At 35.8% G+C, this 17,484-nt stretch overlaps 1 protein-coding gene across 7 annotated transcripts in view; it reads right to left on the minus strand.

The window, feature by feature from the left end:
* The window catches only part of PCDH15 (protocadherin related 15), a 1,046,857-nt gene that overhangs the window by 71,124 nt on the left and 958,249 nt on the right, over positions 1 to 17,484 (minus strand). For all 7 annotated transcript variants that reach the window (XM_027528919.1, XM_027528921.1, XM_027528918.1 and 4 more), the window contains one exon: positions 9,188 to 9,403. In XM_027528919.1, coding sequence (XP_027384720.1) covers positions 9,188 to 9,403 — 216 coding nt within the window. The remainder of the gene's footprint in view (positions 1 to 9,187; positions 9,404 to 17,484) is intronic.

Here is a 17,484-nt window from a genome sequence, read left to right on the forward strand (position 1 = left end):
ATTACCAAGTTGCTATCAGCAAATTGCTAACACTAGCAGTTCCAACCTGTATCTCTAACTCATTATAGGTATCTGGGATCAAATGTTTAAATTTTCCTTAAACATGTACATGAATCTTGACTGTGTCCTCACACACACACAAAAAAATCTAAGTTCATTAGAAAAAGGGGATTATCATGGTTTTTTTTTTTTGTAATTCTATTTTATCTTTTTGCATCACTCCTGAATAAAAAAATAAAAAGGACTAACATTACATATTACATATAACTTTTTTTGTTATTTGTTTTGCTTCCTGTTTTAGTTTTTAGTAGTAAAAATACATGATAAAAATCTCTAGAAAAATCTATATGAGTTTTGTGAAACTGTTTCCTTTATTCCTTCCTTCCCTCTCTTTCTTCTTTCCTTCCCTCTCTTCTTTTCTTCCCTCTCTTTCTTCCTTCATCTCTTCCTCCCTTCCTTTCTCCTCTTTCAATATTGGGTGAGAGAACATTAAAAAAAAAAAATGATCCAAAACAAACAGCCTGAAACAAATAGTAATCATGGACTCTTTTCTAAATAAGAGCATATTTCTCAGCTTCTTTTGGAGTTTGATGGAACCATATGATGTTCTGACCAATGGAAGTCAGTGCAAAAGAAGAAACAAATACTCTTTAATCTATCCCATATGTGAACCTTCCCTTTCTTGGGCAGTATCTGTTTGAATAAGGAAGCCGTAGAGCAGGACACAGACACATGATGGAAGGGAACTGAGCCACTGAATCTCAATTTGCAAGAGCTGTCAAGAACATCACCCGACCATATATGCTCTCATTGTTGGGTCATGCAAAAACAAATCTTGTTAGTTTAAACCACTGAAATTTTGGAGTTTTCTGTCACGCAGTCAGTCTATCAAAACAAACACCCAGGGATTGATTTCACGTGGTTGACTGATTTCCCCTAATTGTAGATCAGTGAAACACTAGAATGTTTTATTCAGTATGGGGGAAAGTTCAAACACAATCATTTCAGTTTTAGAGTTATGTGAGACAACAGTACTGATGATCTGTAGACATAGGAACTTCAGTACCCTTTCACATAGTAAACATATATTACCTAGAACTAAAGAAGCTACATCTAAACCACTATGTGGTAACAAGGACTGATTTAGGGAAAGATGTACAGCCAGCTAGCTGAGGCCACATAATCCCAGACCTATTGATTGTAAATGCTTCTGGACCAATAGTGTTACATTGTTATCTTTCAGTCTTAAGCTCCTGCTTCTCCAGCTTGAGACACACCACATTTAAACCACACTCTCTCTCTGTGCTCCATCAGTTACGGAAGCTGCCCCAGTACCAACTTTGCATAAATAAGTTCTAAGTTTTGAAGGTTGTTTTACAAGTAAAGAGTTGGAATGCAGTCAATTCATGTGCTGGGTACTCTATTGAGAAGCAATACTTGGCCCTGAACTTATAAGTAACTCTGCCAAAACATAAATACAGTATACTAACACATATATATGGAATTTAGAAAGATGGTAACAATAACCCGGTGTATGAGACAGCAAAAGAGACACTGATGTATAGAACAGTCTTATGGACTCTGTGGGAGAGGGAGAGGGTGGAAAGATTTGGGAGAATGACATTGAAACATGTAAAATATCATGTAAGAAACGAGATGCCAGTCCAGGTTCGATGCACGATACTGGATGCTTGGGGCTAGTGCACTGGGACGACCCAGAGGGATGGTATGGGGAGGGAGGAGGGAGGAGGGTTCAGGATGGGGAACACATGTATACCTGTGGCGGATTCATTTTGATATTTGGCAAAACTAATACAATTATGTAAAGTTTAAAAATAAAAAAAAAAAAAAAAAGACTGTCAGTACTTTCTCTTTATTCAGAAGGATAAATTACTTCAAAGAGAATTTTTAATTTGTTAAACAAACTGAATCAAGATTTAAAGTCCTCTGGAATATATCCATATTAAGCTTATAATTTCTCAAAAAGATTTTTTGAAAATGATTTTGAAAACATGATTTTGTACACTTAAAATAAAAAAGTAATGCATTTTTAATTCTGATAAAATAAAAAGTCAGACTGCATTTAACTCTGCTGCTGCTGCTGCTGCTGCTGTCACTTCAGTCGTGTCTGACTCTGTGCGACCCCATAGACGACAGCCCACCAGGTTCCCCCATCCCTGGGATTCTCCAGGCAAGAACTCTGGAGTGGGTTGCCATTTCCTTCTCCAATGCATGAAAGTGAAAAGTGAAAGTGAAGTCATTCAGTCGTGTCTGACTCTTAGCAACCCCATGGACTGCAGCCCACCAGGCTCCTCCATCCATGGGATTTTCCAGGCAAGAGTACTGGAATGGGGTGCCATTGCCTTCTCCAGAAGTAACTATCTCAGACTTATCTACAAACAGTTAGATTTAAAATTTTAAATATATGTAAAAGTATTGACATATACATATTATTTATGTAGAACATATATATACTTTGTGCATATGAAGACAACAAGCTATTATAGTTTAAATTTTGATCTTCCAAAAATTTCCATGCCCTTGAATCATTGGTTTCTTCTATCATCTATAGCAAAGATATTTATGTTTAAGATTATTATATTTTGTTTATATTACATTTTCAGTAGAGCCTTTATGCAAATGCACTTCAGTTTATTATAGTAAAATTTTTTAAATTCTGTTTTAAAATTGCTTCATTTAATTATTTATGCCTTAATTACTAATGATACTTTTTCTAAACATCTTTTTTTTGGTGGGGGGAGGGTTTATTTTTGTAATGGGTTAAAATTACTAGGTACAATCAAAAGAAAAAAAGAAAAAGCTAATATTTGTGCAACACATAATTTTAAAAACAGATTCTGAATCTTTTTAATTATTTATCATAAACTTCTTATAATTCTTTTTTTTCCCTATTCACTTCTTAAATAGTTTAGATAGTACAGTCCAATATAAACATAACGTGAGACCAAAAAAAAAAAAAAGAAAGCCAGATATGTAATTTTCAATTTTCTGGTAATCACAACAGAAAGAGAAAAAATAATGAAATTAATTCAATAATACACTTAACCTAATATAATCAATGTATTATCATTCCAATATTAATCAGTCTAGAAAAAGTGAAAATGTTAGTGGGTCATTCCTGACTGACTCTTGTGACCCCATGGACTGTAGCCTGCCAGGCTCCTTTGTCCATGGAATTCTTCAGGCCAGAATACTGGATTTGGTTGCCATTCCCTTTTCCATGTGATCTTTCTGACTTAGGGATCGAACCCATGTCTCCTGCATGGCAGGTAGATTCTTTACCATCTGAGCCACCAGGGAAGCTAAAAAACTGATTAAGGAGAGTTTTTACATGTTTTTCATACTAAGTCTTTGAAGTCCATTGTGTATATTACACAGTATGTCTAAATGCAACCTAGCCACATTTCAAGTGCTCAGAAGCCACATATAGCAGAGAGTTAACACAATGGACAGCAAAATTCTAGAGGTTCACACAGTTTCTTGCTTGGTCTGGTCACTGTTTCTTCCTAACTGGTCTCTGGCACAATCTCACTTTTCTTGAAAAAGAAGAGGTATCTTAAGTACTTTTTTTTTTTGTTTTGCTTTCAAATGATTGTGTATGATGTCTGCAAACTCAAAACTCAAGTGGTAGTTTCTTCAAGATTAGTTTCAATGTAAAATCTAAAATCATGTTCAGTTAGACTAAAATAACTTTATAGGTCTTGCACTTTGAATGGACCTTCTGCCTATGAATTTTTAAAAACATCTTGCATTGGTCATTTGGAAAATATCGGTTCACTGAATATTGCCAGTTTTTCAAATATTGACACGTTACATTACACAATACCAAGAAAAAAATCACATTCTTTAATATTACCACTGATCTCATCAGAAAAATCTCTCAGTAATGGCAAGCTGTCAAACTCACAGTGGTGAACACATGCTTCCCAATATACTAATTTGTACTTGGAGGCTTGAATGTCATCATTAACAACAAATACTGTCAGTTGTTTTCCTTGAATTGACAGTCTCACCTCATTTATTTTTGTGTAAATGCCCATCAAAAATTCAAGTCTGAATAATCATATTTTATCTCTAAGCTATTTTTTTTTTCCAAATAAAAGCCATTCCTTGAAAAAAGCAGCTAATTCAACTTGCGTAGAGCTTTTCTCTGAGACAGCCATGAAACCTTCATACACATCAGAAGTGCTTTATACCTACTTCTTATTTCATTATAGAAAATGTTGAAAAAGTTTTTAGTCAAGAGTTGATATTTGTTAAAAGTAACAAGTTTTACCGCCTAAATAAGGGCATTCTTAGTTGAAACAGGCTTCTTTTTCTTTTTTTCCCCTGTTTATGTATGGCTATGAAGCCATAGCCATGTTTTCCGGCAGGGCAAATGCAACATGGTAAAAAGGCAAATCATGTCCTAGTATCTTCATGAAAGGAGCTTTGATCTCATGGACCCTGAAATGATTTAGGGTCCCTCTGGTTCTCATGGTGGAAAAGCAAATGGCAACCCACTCCAGTATCCGTGCCTGGAGAATCCCATGCAGAGAGGAGCCTGGCAGATTACAGTCCATAGGGCCGCAAAGAGTCAGACATGACTGAAGTGACTTAGCATGTATACAGGTTTTCATAGACTACCTGTGAGAACTGCTAACTTACACTGCAAGAGACAGGCCATTCATTTACTGAACACATAGGAATTTAGTACTCAGTCTATGACAGGAATTATTCTAGGTGCTTGAGATACATTAGGGATTAAATTAAATTAATTTCTTAAAATGTCCTTATAGAGCTTTTCTGCAGAAAAAACACTAACATGATAAGCCCATTATTAAAAAAAAAAAAAAGCAACAGCTAAGTATACAGAGATGTAGTATGTTGCAGTATTAACTAGGATGATGAGAGTATGCTCCATTGTGAAATACATTGTTACAAATATTTAGAAGAGATAAGGGAGCTAGTCCTGAACAATGCAAGGAAAGAACATTGTAGGTAGTGAAAGTGAAAGTCGCTCAGTTGTGTCTGACTCTTTGTGACCCCATGGACTATACAGTCCATAGAATTCTCTAGATCAGAATACTGGAGTGGGTAGCCTTTTCCTTCTCCGGGGGATCTTCCCAACCCAGGGATCGAACCCAGGTCTCCAGCATTGCAGGTGGATTCTTTACCAGCTGAGCCACAAGGGAACCTCGTTATAAAATTTTCTAAATTGAGAGCATTTTTGACTATTGGAGGAATAGCAAACTGGCCAATATTATCAGGTTTGAAGGAGTTACAGGGAGAAGAGTAGAAAATGGATCATTGGAGGTCAGATTACCAAGGGCCTCATAGTCTTCTATAATCTAAGAATTTCTCTGAAAGAATCAGCTGATATTAGAAAGTTCTGAGCAGATAGATAACAGGACCTGAATTACACTTTAAGATATCACTTTATTTGCTATATTAAAGCCAGACTTTAGCAGGGCAAGAAAGAAAGCATATGAGCAAGTTAGTGAGTTTGTGCAATGATGCAAGTGAGTCATGAAGCTTGATCAAACAAACTGTAACAGTAGAAATATTGAAAAATGTGAAGATAACACATATATGGAGTATATGTACGTTACAGTGTATATATACATATATACAACAATATTTACTCAGGAATTAAATGTGTGGTTAAGTAGAGAAAGGAATTAGGAGACTAAGGAAAATACATGGGCAGAGGAGCCTGGCGGGATACAGGTCCATGGGGTCACAAAGAGTTGGACATGACCAAGCACATTCACACACACACACACACACACACACACACACACACAAGGAATTCAAAGTTCATTTGGTCATAGAGCAAAATTTGTGAAGACTATAGGTAGAAGAGATGTGATGAGGAAGAGAAGATTAGCAAACATCAAACAGGTCTTTAGTAGACATTCAAGTATAATTCTGCATGTACATTTTGATACATGAGTTTGCTATTCAGGTATGAGCTTCAGGGTGAAGATATAAATTTGAAATTTTGTAATATATATAGATGATCTTTTAATGTTGTGGGACCGAATGAGTTTAGTGAGTTATAGAGTGAAGATAGAAAAGAGAATTAATGTCTGAGCCCTAAGAAATATTGACTAAAAGGTCAGGAGAAGAAAATGACAGCGAAAATGACAGCAAAAAATACTGAGAAAGACTGAACAGTGAGGAAAGAGATAAAGAAGAGTGAATGGTGGCCTGGAAGCCTAGTAAAGGTAATAATCAACCAAAGGTAGTTAATGGTTCAAATAAGATGGAGATTCAGATTATCAGTGCTTTTACTAAGTGAAAGTCATTGATGATGTTGGCATAAGCAGTTGATTTCAGATAAGTAGTTGATTTCTCCCCCAACAGAGAGAGAAATTTTGATTTAAAAGGTGTTTAAGAGAGGGCTTCCCTGATGGCTCAGCAGTAAAGAATCTGCCTACAATGCAGGAGATTACAAATTTGATCCCTGAGTTGGGAAGATTCCCCGGAGAAGGAAATGATGGTCAAAGAGTGGGTGGTTTGAAATGGAGGCTATAAAAGGAGTGTCATAAGTGGCAATGGCAAAAAATAACTCAGGTTTTAAGTGGTTGAAATAGGATGAAAATTAAAGCCATTGGAGGAAAGGCATTCAAGGAATTGCGAGTTCAGGATATTGGAAGAATCCTCTTTGTGTATAATGAAATTGTCAAAATGTAGGAGGATTGTTGGAGAAAGTAATAGTAACTCGGGAGCCAAACTCATTGAGACATATATGGGATTGACCAAGGTTTCAGAGTCCCAGGAATGAAGTAAGGCAGCTAGTGACAGCCAGATGATGAAAATCAAGGCTGATTCTTAGGAAGGAAGGAGGGCCTAGAAGCAGTGATGTTGTGCAATGAGGATCCTACTCTCCCAGCAGGTAGTATGAAGGCTGACAAGAACAGAAAAAAATACAAACAAAAGCTTCTGCTTGAGGAGGCAGGAGCAGAAGTAGTGTCCTCAGGGGAGAATCAGATTTGCACTAAGCAAGAAACTTTTATCAAAGTTAACAACTGTATCTTCATTCACTCTTACTAAATTTTTTCAATGATTTCCCATAAATTTTAGGGGAAAAGTTCCAATATTTTCCATAAGTTCTACACCTTATATATTTCCATCTCCAGCCCTGTCTCATTCACTTTCCCTCCCTCACTCTGCCAAGCTGAGTAAATATCTGTCAGTTGAGAACTGTCACGATTTCCCTTCCTTCTTGGTTCTGGCACTTGTTGCTTTCTTTGCATAAGTCATTTCTCTCCATGTCTTCCTTCTCTTTTCCAAAAGGATTTCAGATTTTATCATAAATGCCTTATGACCTGATATGAAGAGCCGACTCATTGGAAAACACTCTGATGCTGGGAAAGACTAAGAGGAGAAGGGAGAGACAGAGGATGAGATAGTTAGATGGCATCATTCACTCAATGAGCATGAATTTGAGCAAACTCGGAGATGGTGAAGGACAGGGAAGCCTGGTTTGCTGCAGTCCATGGGGTCGTAAAGAGTCAGACATGACTTAGTGACTGAACAACAACATATTTTGCTAGGAAGATTTCCTTGGATAAATATTGTGATTTACAAATATATCACATTATGATTATTTTGAATTGAATCTTTCTAAATATGTTTTGGAAAGTTTTAGAGGTATATCTTAAATTTCCATACTATAGTGTATAGAGTCCAAATAAACAAATTTAACATTGCTTATGTACATATCATATAGATAACTTATATAGTTATATTCTATTTATGTTCTTACAATATTTTAATTATACTTAGTGTAGTAGCCTTATTATTCAGCCTTAACAGGAAGAGAAATGACAATATGACTTTATATAAGGTTTACAGTCTTACTTTGATTTTAGAAAATCTATGCCAACCTTAATACTTTGCATATCAAAAGCTTTTTTTCCCCTTACATTGGCCTTTGTTGTAAACAAGAATGTTCTGGCCTTCATATCCATCATAATCATGGTGATTGGCTTTCACCACTATCGAAGAAGAAAAATATTTGATTTATGTTGCATCTGAGTGAGTGAAAGTTGTTCAGTTGTGTCTAACTCTGTGCGACCCCCTGGACCGTCCATGGAATTCACCAGACCAGAATACTCGAGTGGGTAGCCTTTCCCTTCTCCAGGGGATCTTCCCAACCCAGGTCTCCCGCACTGCAGGTGGATTCTTTACCAGCTGAGCCACAAGGGAAGCCCAAGAATACTGGAATGGGTAGCCTTTCCCTTCTCCAGTGGATCTTCCCAACCCAGGAGTGGAACCAGGGTCTCCAGCATTGCAGGTGGATTCTTTACCAACTGAGCTGTTGCATCTATTTGTTGTTTAATCTTGTCCTGATAACTAAATGAGAACAGTGGAAATTGAAGATTTAATAAAGTATAAACAGCAAAAGAAAAATTATATTGGATTCAGTCTTTATGTGACAAATATTTCCAGTAACAATGATATTTATAACTTTTACTGGTTTTATCAGAAAAAAAGTCTAATCTACACTTCTAAAGTAGCAATTCCATATGATAGATGCTTTGGTGTTGAGTATTTTGAATAAATGTCAATATCAGACTCTCCTTGGTAATAACCTACCACTGAGCTTGTGTACAGCCCAAGATACAGAATAGAAAAATGATTATTGACTGAAGCCAAATATATTGATAGTTTAGTCAAGGGTCGCCAATGTCATCAAAGAGGAGTTTGGTAAAAGAAGGAGATCACTTCTGCTGGAACATAAATTTGCTCTAATACATTTTTTGTTTCCTTAATTATAAAAGGCCTAAAAGTAATTTAAATAGTAATGAAAGTTTCATACATTTTAATTTCTACAGCACAACTCTGTGAAGCATTTAAAACCTCTAAGTAGCTCCGGCCAACTTTATATTAAAAATGAGATCTTCAGACCAAACAGAAAACCAGTGCTTAAGACAATGCTGTCACATTCATATTCAAAAACAATATGATTAATTTCTGAAATGTCAAAAAAATAAACCAGCATAAAGCTCTAATTTTTTAATATCCTAAACTATATGTAGTAACAACTTGGATGAAAGTTAATCACATTGATGTTTTAGAAAACCTATTTCCAATATTTAAAAGTTCTAGGTGTTAAAACGTTAACCCCTGGCTAGTACTGCACATACCCCCTTTTTCTGAAGTTTCATCTACTCACCAGAACATCTGCTTTGCCACTTAGTCCCTTCCCATAGTTGTCAGTTGCGATGACTTGAAATTTAAAGTAAGACCGCCTCATGTTATGGAAGAGCATAGCCGTTTTGATAAGCCCTGTGTATGCTTCCACCACGAATCCTTCCTTTCCTTCTTTAATTGGTGGTATTATGAGTCTGTATGCCATGGCACTATAATTGCCAGTATCTTTATCAGTCGCCTAGGAGGGGGAAAGCACAGGTTATAAATAAGCCGGAAAAAAATAACCTTTATGAAAGAGCTTATTTCTGGTTGCAAGACTTCTGTTTCTTGGGTAACAACACAATAAAGCCCTCCTAAAGTTATATTTTTCTAGGTACCATTATATGGATGCATAGACTTTGTATGCATAGGGTTGAACAACTGTTATGAGAAGGATAATGACTACTGAACTGTGAATACAAGGCACAGAGATGCTAACTCAGTCCCACTGATGAACCAAGTGTGTTGATTGGCATGTTTAATGGGATCAGCACTGGGCTGAGACCCAAATCGGTTTAAGGATGGGACTGTGTACCTAACCATTGTCTTGTGTAGTAGGCATAGCATGCAATTGTGTTTTTGATCTATTTCCTAAAAGGAAAAAAAAAAAAATTAAAGTTATGCACTAAAATATTTCAGATGACACCAGGACAGTATTCAGAACTTTTATAAGTCTAGAGTTACATCAAGAGATCCTGATTAGTAAATGCCATATCATAAGAGAGTATTAGAATACTAATGCAGCTTCTTTTTTCATCAGTTTGTGTCCTGATTAACCAGATTTGTCCCTGGTTGTAGGTGCTTATGATCTACATGTTAAAGTTTCTTCACACTTAGAAATTAAAAAGAAATAGTTGCTTAGTGTGTATATATATATATATATATATATATATTTTTTTTTTTTTTAATAAAGTTGGGAGCATAGTAATATTAGCCTGGCTCTTTTGTTTCTACTTCAGGGAAATTTTTCAGACTGCCAATTTGTCACACAGAAACATCTGAAAGAGGAATGGTGGATATGATAGTTTTAGTGAATGTGTGTATAGTCTGCAATTTTTTTATTGAACTCTATATTTATGATTTGTACATGTTTTGTGCCAGTTTCTTGTACCTCAGTAAAGTTTCATTAATGGTAAAAAGTTTATCTCAAAGAAAATACTCATGTTAGTCATAAGTGAAAGAATATTTTTGAGGGATTCAGTTATCTTAAATTTGCTCCTAGTATATGAAAGAAATATCTTTGACTACTTAATCCAAACCCATTTTAATTTTAATTGGGAATGTTCTTTTTATTTCTTACGCTTACTTTGTTAAATTAATAAAAACTTGGGTTTAAAGCTTTAAAATAAACACTTTGATAATTATTTTTTCTTTCTGTTTTTTCTTTGTATAGTGATAACGTGACCTATGTTGGAATCTAATTCCTATTCCTCTAATACAGAAATGAAGCTCTGCCATTATGTAAAACACACAGGGCATTTAAAAAGATGAACTGGTAGTTAGAGCTTGTCCTATTCTAAAACTGAGATTTTTTAACTTGAATTTCAAGAAATATTTGATCCCAAAGGAAAGTATCTAAATTTTTTTACTTCAGGTTACCTTGTCTAGCAGAGTTATCCTGACATTTAAATTGTTAAGCACATATATAGAATTTAAAGTTAGAGATTCAAACTTTTGAATTTTGTGCTGAATCTCAACACACATTTTCTATGATTTACTATTATTATAATTATTTGTAGCCAAACTTTGCCACTTACTTTGTAGCCCTTGGCTTTTCAAGTTTAATACAAAATTCACATTTCATTTCCTTAGTCACGTTAGCCTCATTTCAAGTGTTCAGTGGCTTGTGACTACTGCATTGGACAGAGGACATTTAGAGCATTTCCATTATTGTCAAAAGTTCTGTTGGACAACACTAATATAAGTACTAGAATAATATATTCCTTGGAGAGTTTTATTTTTGTTAAATAAAATTTATTTTGTTAAACAAAATTATTTTTATAAAAATAAAAATCATTGTAATGATGAACCATAAATGCTTGATATCTGATATTTAATAACAATATTTAAAAATAAGAATAGTCAGATAATAATTATAATTAAAATTTAAATGCTACATATCTAGTATCACAAATAAAGTTATATAGCCTTGTATAAATTCACTAAAACTATCATATCCACCTTTCCTCTTTCAGATGTTTCTCTGTGACAAATTAGCAGTCTGAAACCTTAATATTTTAAAACAAACTCTGTAACACAGTAGAAAAGAACAGAAAAGGCAGTTACAGCAAAATCATTTTGATTGTTTTGATTGCTTTGTATATTAAGCTTCTTTGCACTGTTCTTACTGATTACTTCCAATTTCAATAAACATGTAATTTTGGTTTGCTGTATTGCTAATTTACTAAATTACTATAGTGGCATATTTTGCCTTAACAGATTAAGGTGTTTTTAAACATAACCTTCCTGAAACAAATAATCATTTAATGCACAAGTTTAGGTAACTCAGAAGTATCTTTTAAGCATAACTTTCCCTCATACATTAGGAGCAAATTACCGAAAATGAGATACAAAATTTTTAAAAAAAATCATGTTTACTGGACTATTTTTTTTAATTGAATGAAAGATTTTTTAAATTCTACAAAAGTTTCACACAGATTATTTTCTATAATCCCATCAGTTCAGTTCATTTCAGTTCAGTTGCTCAGTCATGTCTGACTCTTTGTGACCCCATGGACTACAACACACCAGGCTTCCCTGTCCGTCATCAACTCCCGGAGCTTGTTCAAACTCATGTTCGTTGAGTCAGTGATGCCATCCAGCCATCTCATCCTCTGTCGTCCCCTTCTCCTTCTGCCTTCAGTCTTTCCCAGCATCAGGGTCTTTTCCAATGAGTCAGTTCTTCATATCAGGTGACCAAAGTATTGGAGTTTCAGCTTCAGCATCAGTTCTTCCAATGAATATTCAGGACTAATTTCCTTTAGGATTAACTAGTTTGATCTCCTTGCAGTCCAAGGGATTCTCAAGAGTCTTCTCCAACATCACAGTTCAAAATCATCAATTCTTCAGTGCTCAGCTTTCTTTATAGTCCAACTCTCACATCCATACCTGACTACTGGAAAAACCAAAGCTCTAACTAGATGGACCTTTGTTGGCAAAGTAATGTCTCTGCTTTTTAATATGCTGTCTAATCAAATTGATCACATGGACCACAGCCTTATCTAACTCAATGAAACTATGAGCATGCCATATAGGGCCACCTGAGATGGACAGGTCATGGTGGAAAGTTCTAACATGGTCCACTGGAGAAGGAAATGGCAAACCACTTCAATATTTTTGCCTTAAGAAGCTCATGAACAGTATGAAAAGGCAAAACAAAACCAAAAAAAGATATAATTCCATAGTGACCCACTTTTTTCCCTTCTACTCCTACATAGGCCTTCTCTCCTTCCCCCTCCCCACTGGTAACCACTGGATTCTTCTCTGTATCTGTGAGTCTGCTTCTTTGGTGTTTTTAGTGTTTTTCAACTATATAAAACTACTGTCATATACATGCTATTTGTAATGGCTCCACTTAAAATTTCTGATTCTTGTAATAGATTTGCTCCTCTTTGGAATCTGAAAAGATCTCATTTCAGAATACAGTTATGAGGATAGTTGCCAGGATCATTAGCATTCTTTCAAATCTCTCACCTCTCTCTCACATTCAATTGAAACTAGCAAGTTAAAATGTGAATGATAAAAATTTTATAGGTACACTCAGTCAGTCAGTCAGTTCAGTCATGTCCGACTCTTTGCGACCCCATGACCCCATGAATTGCAGCACGCCAGGCCTCCCTGTCCATCACCAACTCTCGGAGTTCACTCAGACTCACGTTCATTGAGTCAGTGATGCCATCCAGCCATCTCATCCTCTGACTACTTATGACCATTTTAAAGGATTTTCAATTTTAACTTTGTCTATTTAGTTTTCAAAAACACATGGTTTTAGACCAAGACTTATATACAGTTGACCCTTGCACAACATGGATTTGAACTACAGAGGGTTCAGTTAAAGCCAGTGACTGAGGCTGGGTCAGACTTAAAATTAGCAACCAGTAAAGTGGCTGACTTTATTTTCTGGGCTCCAAAATCACTGCAGATGGTGACTGCAGCCATGAAATCAAAAGACACTTACTCCTTGGAAGGAAAGTTATAACCAACCTAGACAGCATAAAAAGCAGAGACATTACTTTGTCAACAAAGGTCCATCTAGTCAAGGCTATGGTTTTTCCAGTCGTTGTGTATGAATGTGAGAGTTGGACTATAAAGCAAGCTGAGCACCAAAGAATTGATGCTTTTGAACTGTGGTGTTGGAGAAGACTCTTAAGAGTCCCTTGGACTGCAAGGAGATCCAACAAGTCCATCCTAAAGGAGATCAGTCCTGGGTGTTCAATGAAGGGACTGATGTTGAAGCTGAAATTCCAATACTTTGGCCACCTGATGCGAAGAGCTGATTCATTTGAAAACACCCTGACACTGGGAAAGATTGAGGGCAGGAGGAGAAGGGGACGACAGAGGATGAGATGGTTGGATGGCATCACCGACTCAATGGACATGGGTTTGGGTGGACTCCGGGAGTTGGTGATGGACAGGGAGGCTGCAAAGAGTCGGACACAACAGAGTGACTGAACTGATCTGAACTGAAAATGTTCTTTAAAACACAAGGTCTATTTATGTTACTTATATAATGTTATGTTATTGCTGCTTTGGTGAGCTAACATTTATTGACCAATTATGATTGTGTAGAGGCTGTGTAAATACTTTTCATACATAACTTCATGTCATCTTTTCTACTGAGCAAGTTTTATTGCTATTAATTTATATGTGCAGAGATGGAGGCTCAGAGAAATGAGTGATTGGCTAACAATCATAAAGATGTGTGCTAGTTGCTCAGTCATCTCCAACTCTTTGAGATCCCATAGACTGTAGACCACCAGGCTCCTCCATCCATGGGATTTTCCAGGTAAGAATGCTGGAGTGTGTTGCCATTTCCTTCTCCAGGGGATCTTCCTGGCCCAGGGATAGAACCCAGGTATCTCACATTGCAGGCAGAATCTACTGTCTGAGCCACCAGGGAAGCCCTCACATCATAAAGATAGTTGATAGCAAAGTTGGGTAGATATTACATTAAAATCTATATTATAATCACTGCATTCAATGTGTCAGACTAAGTATCAGAACTAAAATTCCAGTGAAAACAACACTGAAAGCTAGATAATAAGGAAAGGAGTACATCAAGGCTATATATTGTCACCCTGCTTATTTAACTTATATGCAGAGTACATCATGAGAAACGCTGGGCTGGATGAAGCACAGGCTGAAATCAAGATTGCTGGGAGAAATATCAATAACCTCAGATATGCAGGTGACACCACCCTTATAGCAGAAAGTGAATAATTAAAGAGCCTCTTGATGAAAGTGAAAGAAGAGAGTCAAAAAGTTGACTTAAAACTCAACATTCAGAAAACTAAGATCATGGCATCTGGTCCCATCACTTCATGGCAAATAAATGGGGAAACAGTAGAAATAGTGACAGACTATTTTGGGGGGCTCCAAAATCACTGCAGATGGTGACTGCAGCCATAAAATATTCAAAAGCAAAGACATTACTTTGCCAACAAAGGTCCATCTAGTCAAGGCTATGGTTTTTCAAGTAGTCATGTATGGATGTGAGGGCTGGACTATAAAGCAAGTTGAGCGCCAAAGAATTGATGCCTTTGAACTGTGGCGTTGGAGAAGACTCTTGAGAATCCCTTGGACTTCAAGGAGATCAAACCAGGCAACCTTAAAGGAAATCAGTCCTGGATATTCATTGGAAGAACTGATGCTGAAGCTGAAACTCCAATACTTTGGCCACCTGATGTGAAGAACTGACTCATTGGAAAAGAGCCTGATGCTGGGAAAGATTGAAGGCAGGAGGAGAAAGGGATGACAGAGGATGAGATGGCTGGATGGCATCACTGACTCAATGAACATGAGTTTGCATAAACTCTGGGAGTTGGTGATGGACAGGGAGGCCTGGCATGCTGCAGTCCATGGGGTTCGGAAGAGTCGAACATGACCGAATGACTGAACTGACTGACTGAACTGAAAAGATCTTAATAATTTTTCCTAAACATATCAAGGAGATAGGAAGAAAATAAGTATGAAGGTCAAAATCTAAATGAAAACAAGAATCTAGACAGTTTAGTACTGATAGTAAGTTCACTACAGGGTTTCTGTTGATCCAAGAAAACTTAAAGTTTAACTTATGAGGTCTTGAGTGGCTCAGAGAATAGGAGGCAAGATCAAGGCCCACTCATAGACGTGAGTCTCATAAGCCTCCACTCTGAAGAAGGCTAAGTTCTCATTTTAAAGGTGGATGAGAAATTTATCTCCCCTTTCCAGCCACCACTGCCACTGCCACCCAAAACTAAAAAGAAAACTGCCTGGTTAAACCCTGATGTTGAATGCAGTGGAGAAAAAACAGAAAGCAAAGAAACCCAAACTTTACTGAAACTCAGTCTATAACCAACACAAGCCTTCATCAGCATTTACAACCTTTATTCACACACCACGATTTCCTCAACTCAAGGATAAATCATAATGTTATCAATTTGTAAATTCAGTGGTCCTGAACTCTACCTGAATAAACCGAAGAACCACAACTGAGAATTTTATTTTTAATGATAACAGTCTAGTTTTCTCACAGAAGCAAACACTTTTTTAAAAAAGTTATCTACAATCTATGCCTCAAGTAATTCTAACAAATAAACTCCAAGAAAGATGAAAAGTTAGAGTCAGAGAGTTCTCAAAATGAACAGGAAACCAAGTATCATGAAAAGAGAGCCCATTGAGATAGAAAATCAAAGTCATACCCACAAAGGCTTTAGATATGTGAATTTGGAAAACAGTATAATGTAAATGTTCAATATGTTTCATTAAATAATATATATTTTTTAAAATATAAATAAAATTAGATTAGTTGAACGTAGGTAAAATGTATCTTCTCGAAGTAAGAAAATAATAACTGAAATAAAAAACTCATAGATGAAGTTGTTAGAAGCTTATGCATATGGCACAAGAGTATTAGTGTACTGAATGACAGAGCAAAAATTAGATTTCACATATTCTAGAGGATTAAGAACCAGATTGGAAGGAAATACTTTGCCTAAGATATTGTTAGTGAACTCAGGTTTAAATAGAGTAAAATAGCCAAGAGGTATTTTTTTAATAAATAAATTATTAGGAATATAAACTGCATTGTTTCCATAAAAACTGGAAAACATTCATAGAAATAGTCTATGAAAGGGAAAAAAATAAAAATTATAAATCTACTCCATCGTTTTTTTAGATTGTAATAAGGGGGCATATAACAAATTTGGCTAAACTAACATCTAAAAGTTAAATCTGATCTATTGTGAAAATTCTAAATGAATCAAATTTACTAAAGAATCAATGCCATTTTATTTATTCCATCAGCTCCTTTATAATAAAAAACTTATATTGGATTCCTGACACAGCCATTATTATCTGGAAGAGGTGACACTGGAAGATTTGATTCACTGACTTTCGTGAGTTTCTCTTTATGAGCAAAATCAGGAAAGTTATGTCTACAGCTGTTTTTAAAAATGAAAGTCAGAAATGAATATTATAATTATACTTGCTGTAATTAATTTTTAAATGAAAACTAGGACACAGAAAACCACTTAGGCATTTCTAAGACCTCATCTGGAAAGTTTAATGCACACAGGTGGCCAACATTAAGAGAAAATCACCAAATAATTGCTTCTATCATACAGGGGAGTAGGTGAGCACATTAATTTTCTCACAGCCTAAATAACTGTTCCCCTCTGTTGACTAAATGAATACTATGGATGCAGAAATATTAGTAGAATAATTAGTGATGTCCAGAGAACTTCCAAAGCCCATTAAAGTCCAATGATGCTAACTTTAATTTTTGCTTCTCAATTAGACCCCATTTTAACATTTAACATTGAAGGCTTACTCTCCCTGAAATTAGAGTGTAAATATTTTAGATTGTCAGGGTAAAAATACTCAAATCTCACATTACCACCAATGAATGTCAGCATGTCAAGCTGTTTGCAAGGAACAAAAAGAACAGAGCTTTGACTTAGACTAGTTGAACTTGGCTTCTGTATTTTTAGGAACTATAAAGAAACCTTCACTTTAAAGCCCTTAAAGGCTGTATGCCCAACATATACTAAATATAAACAAGGAAAGTGTCAGATAGATTGA

The sequence above is a fragment of the Bos indicus x Bos taurus genome, chromosome 26 (genome assembly GCF_003369695.1).
Source record: "Bos indicus x Bos taurus breed Angus x Brahman F1 hybrid chromosome 26, Bos_hybrid_MaternalHap_v2.0, whole genome shotgun sequence".
NCBI classification, from domain to species: Eukaryota; Metazoa; Chordata; class Mammalia; order Artiodactyla; family Bovidae; genus Bos; species Bos indicus x Bos taurus.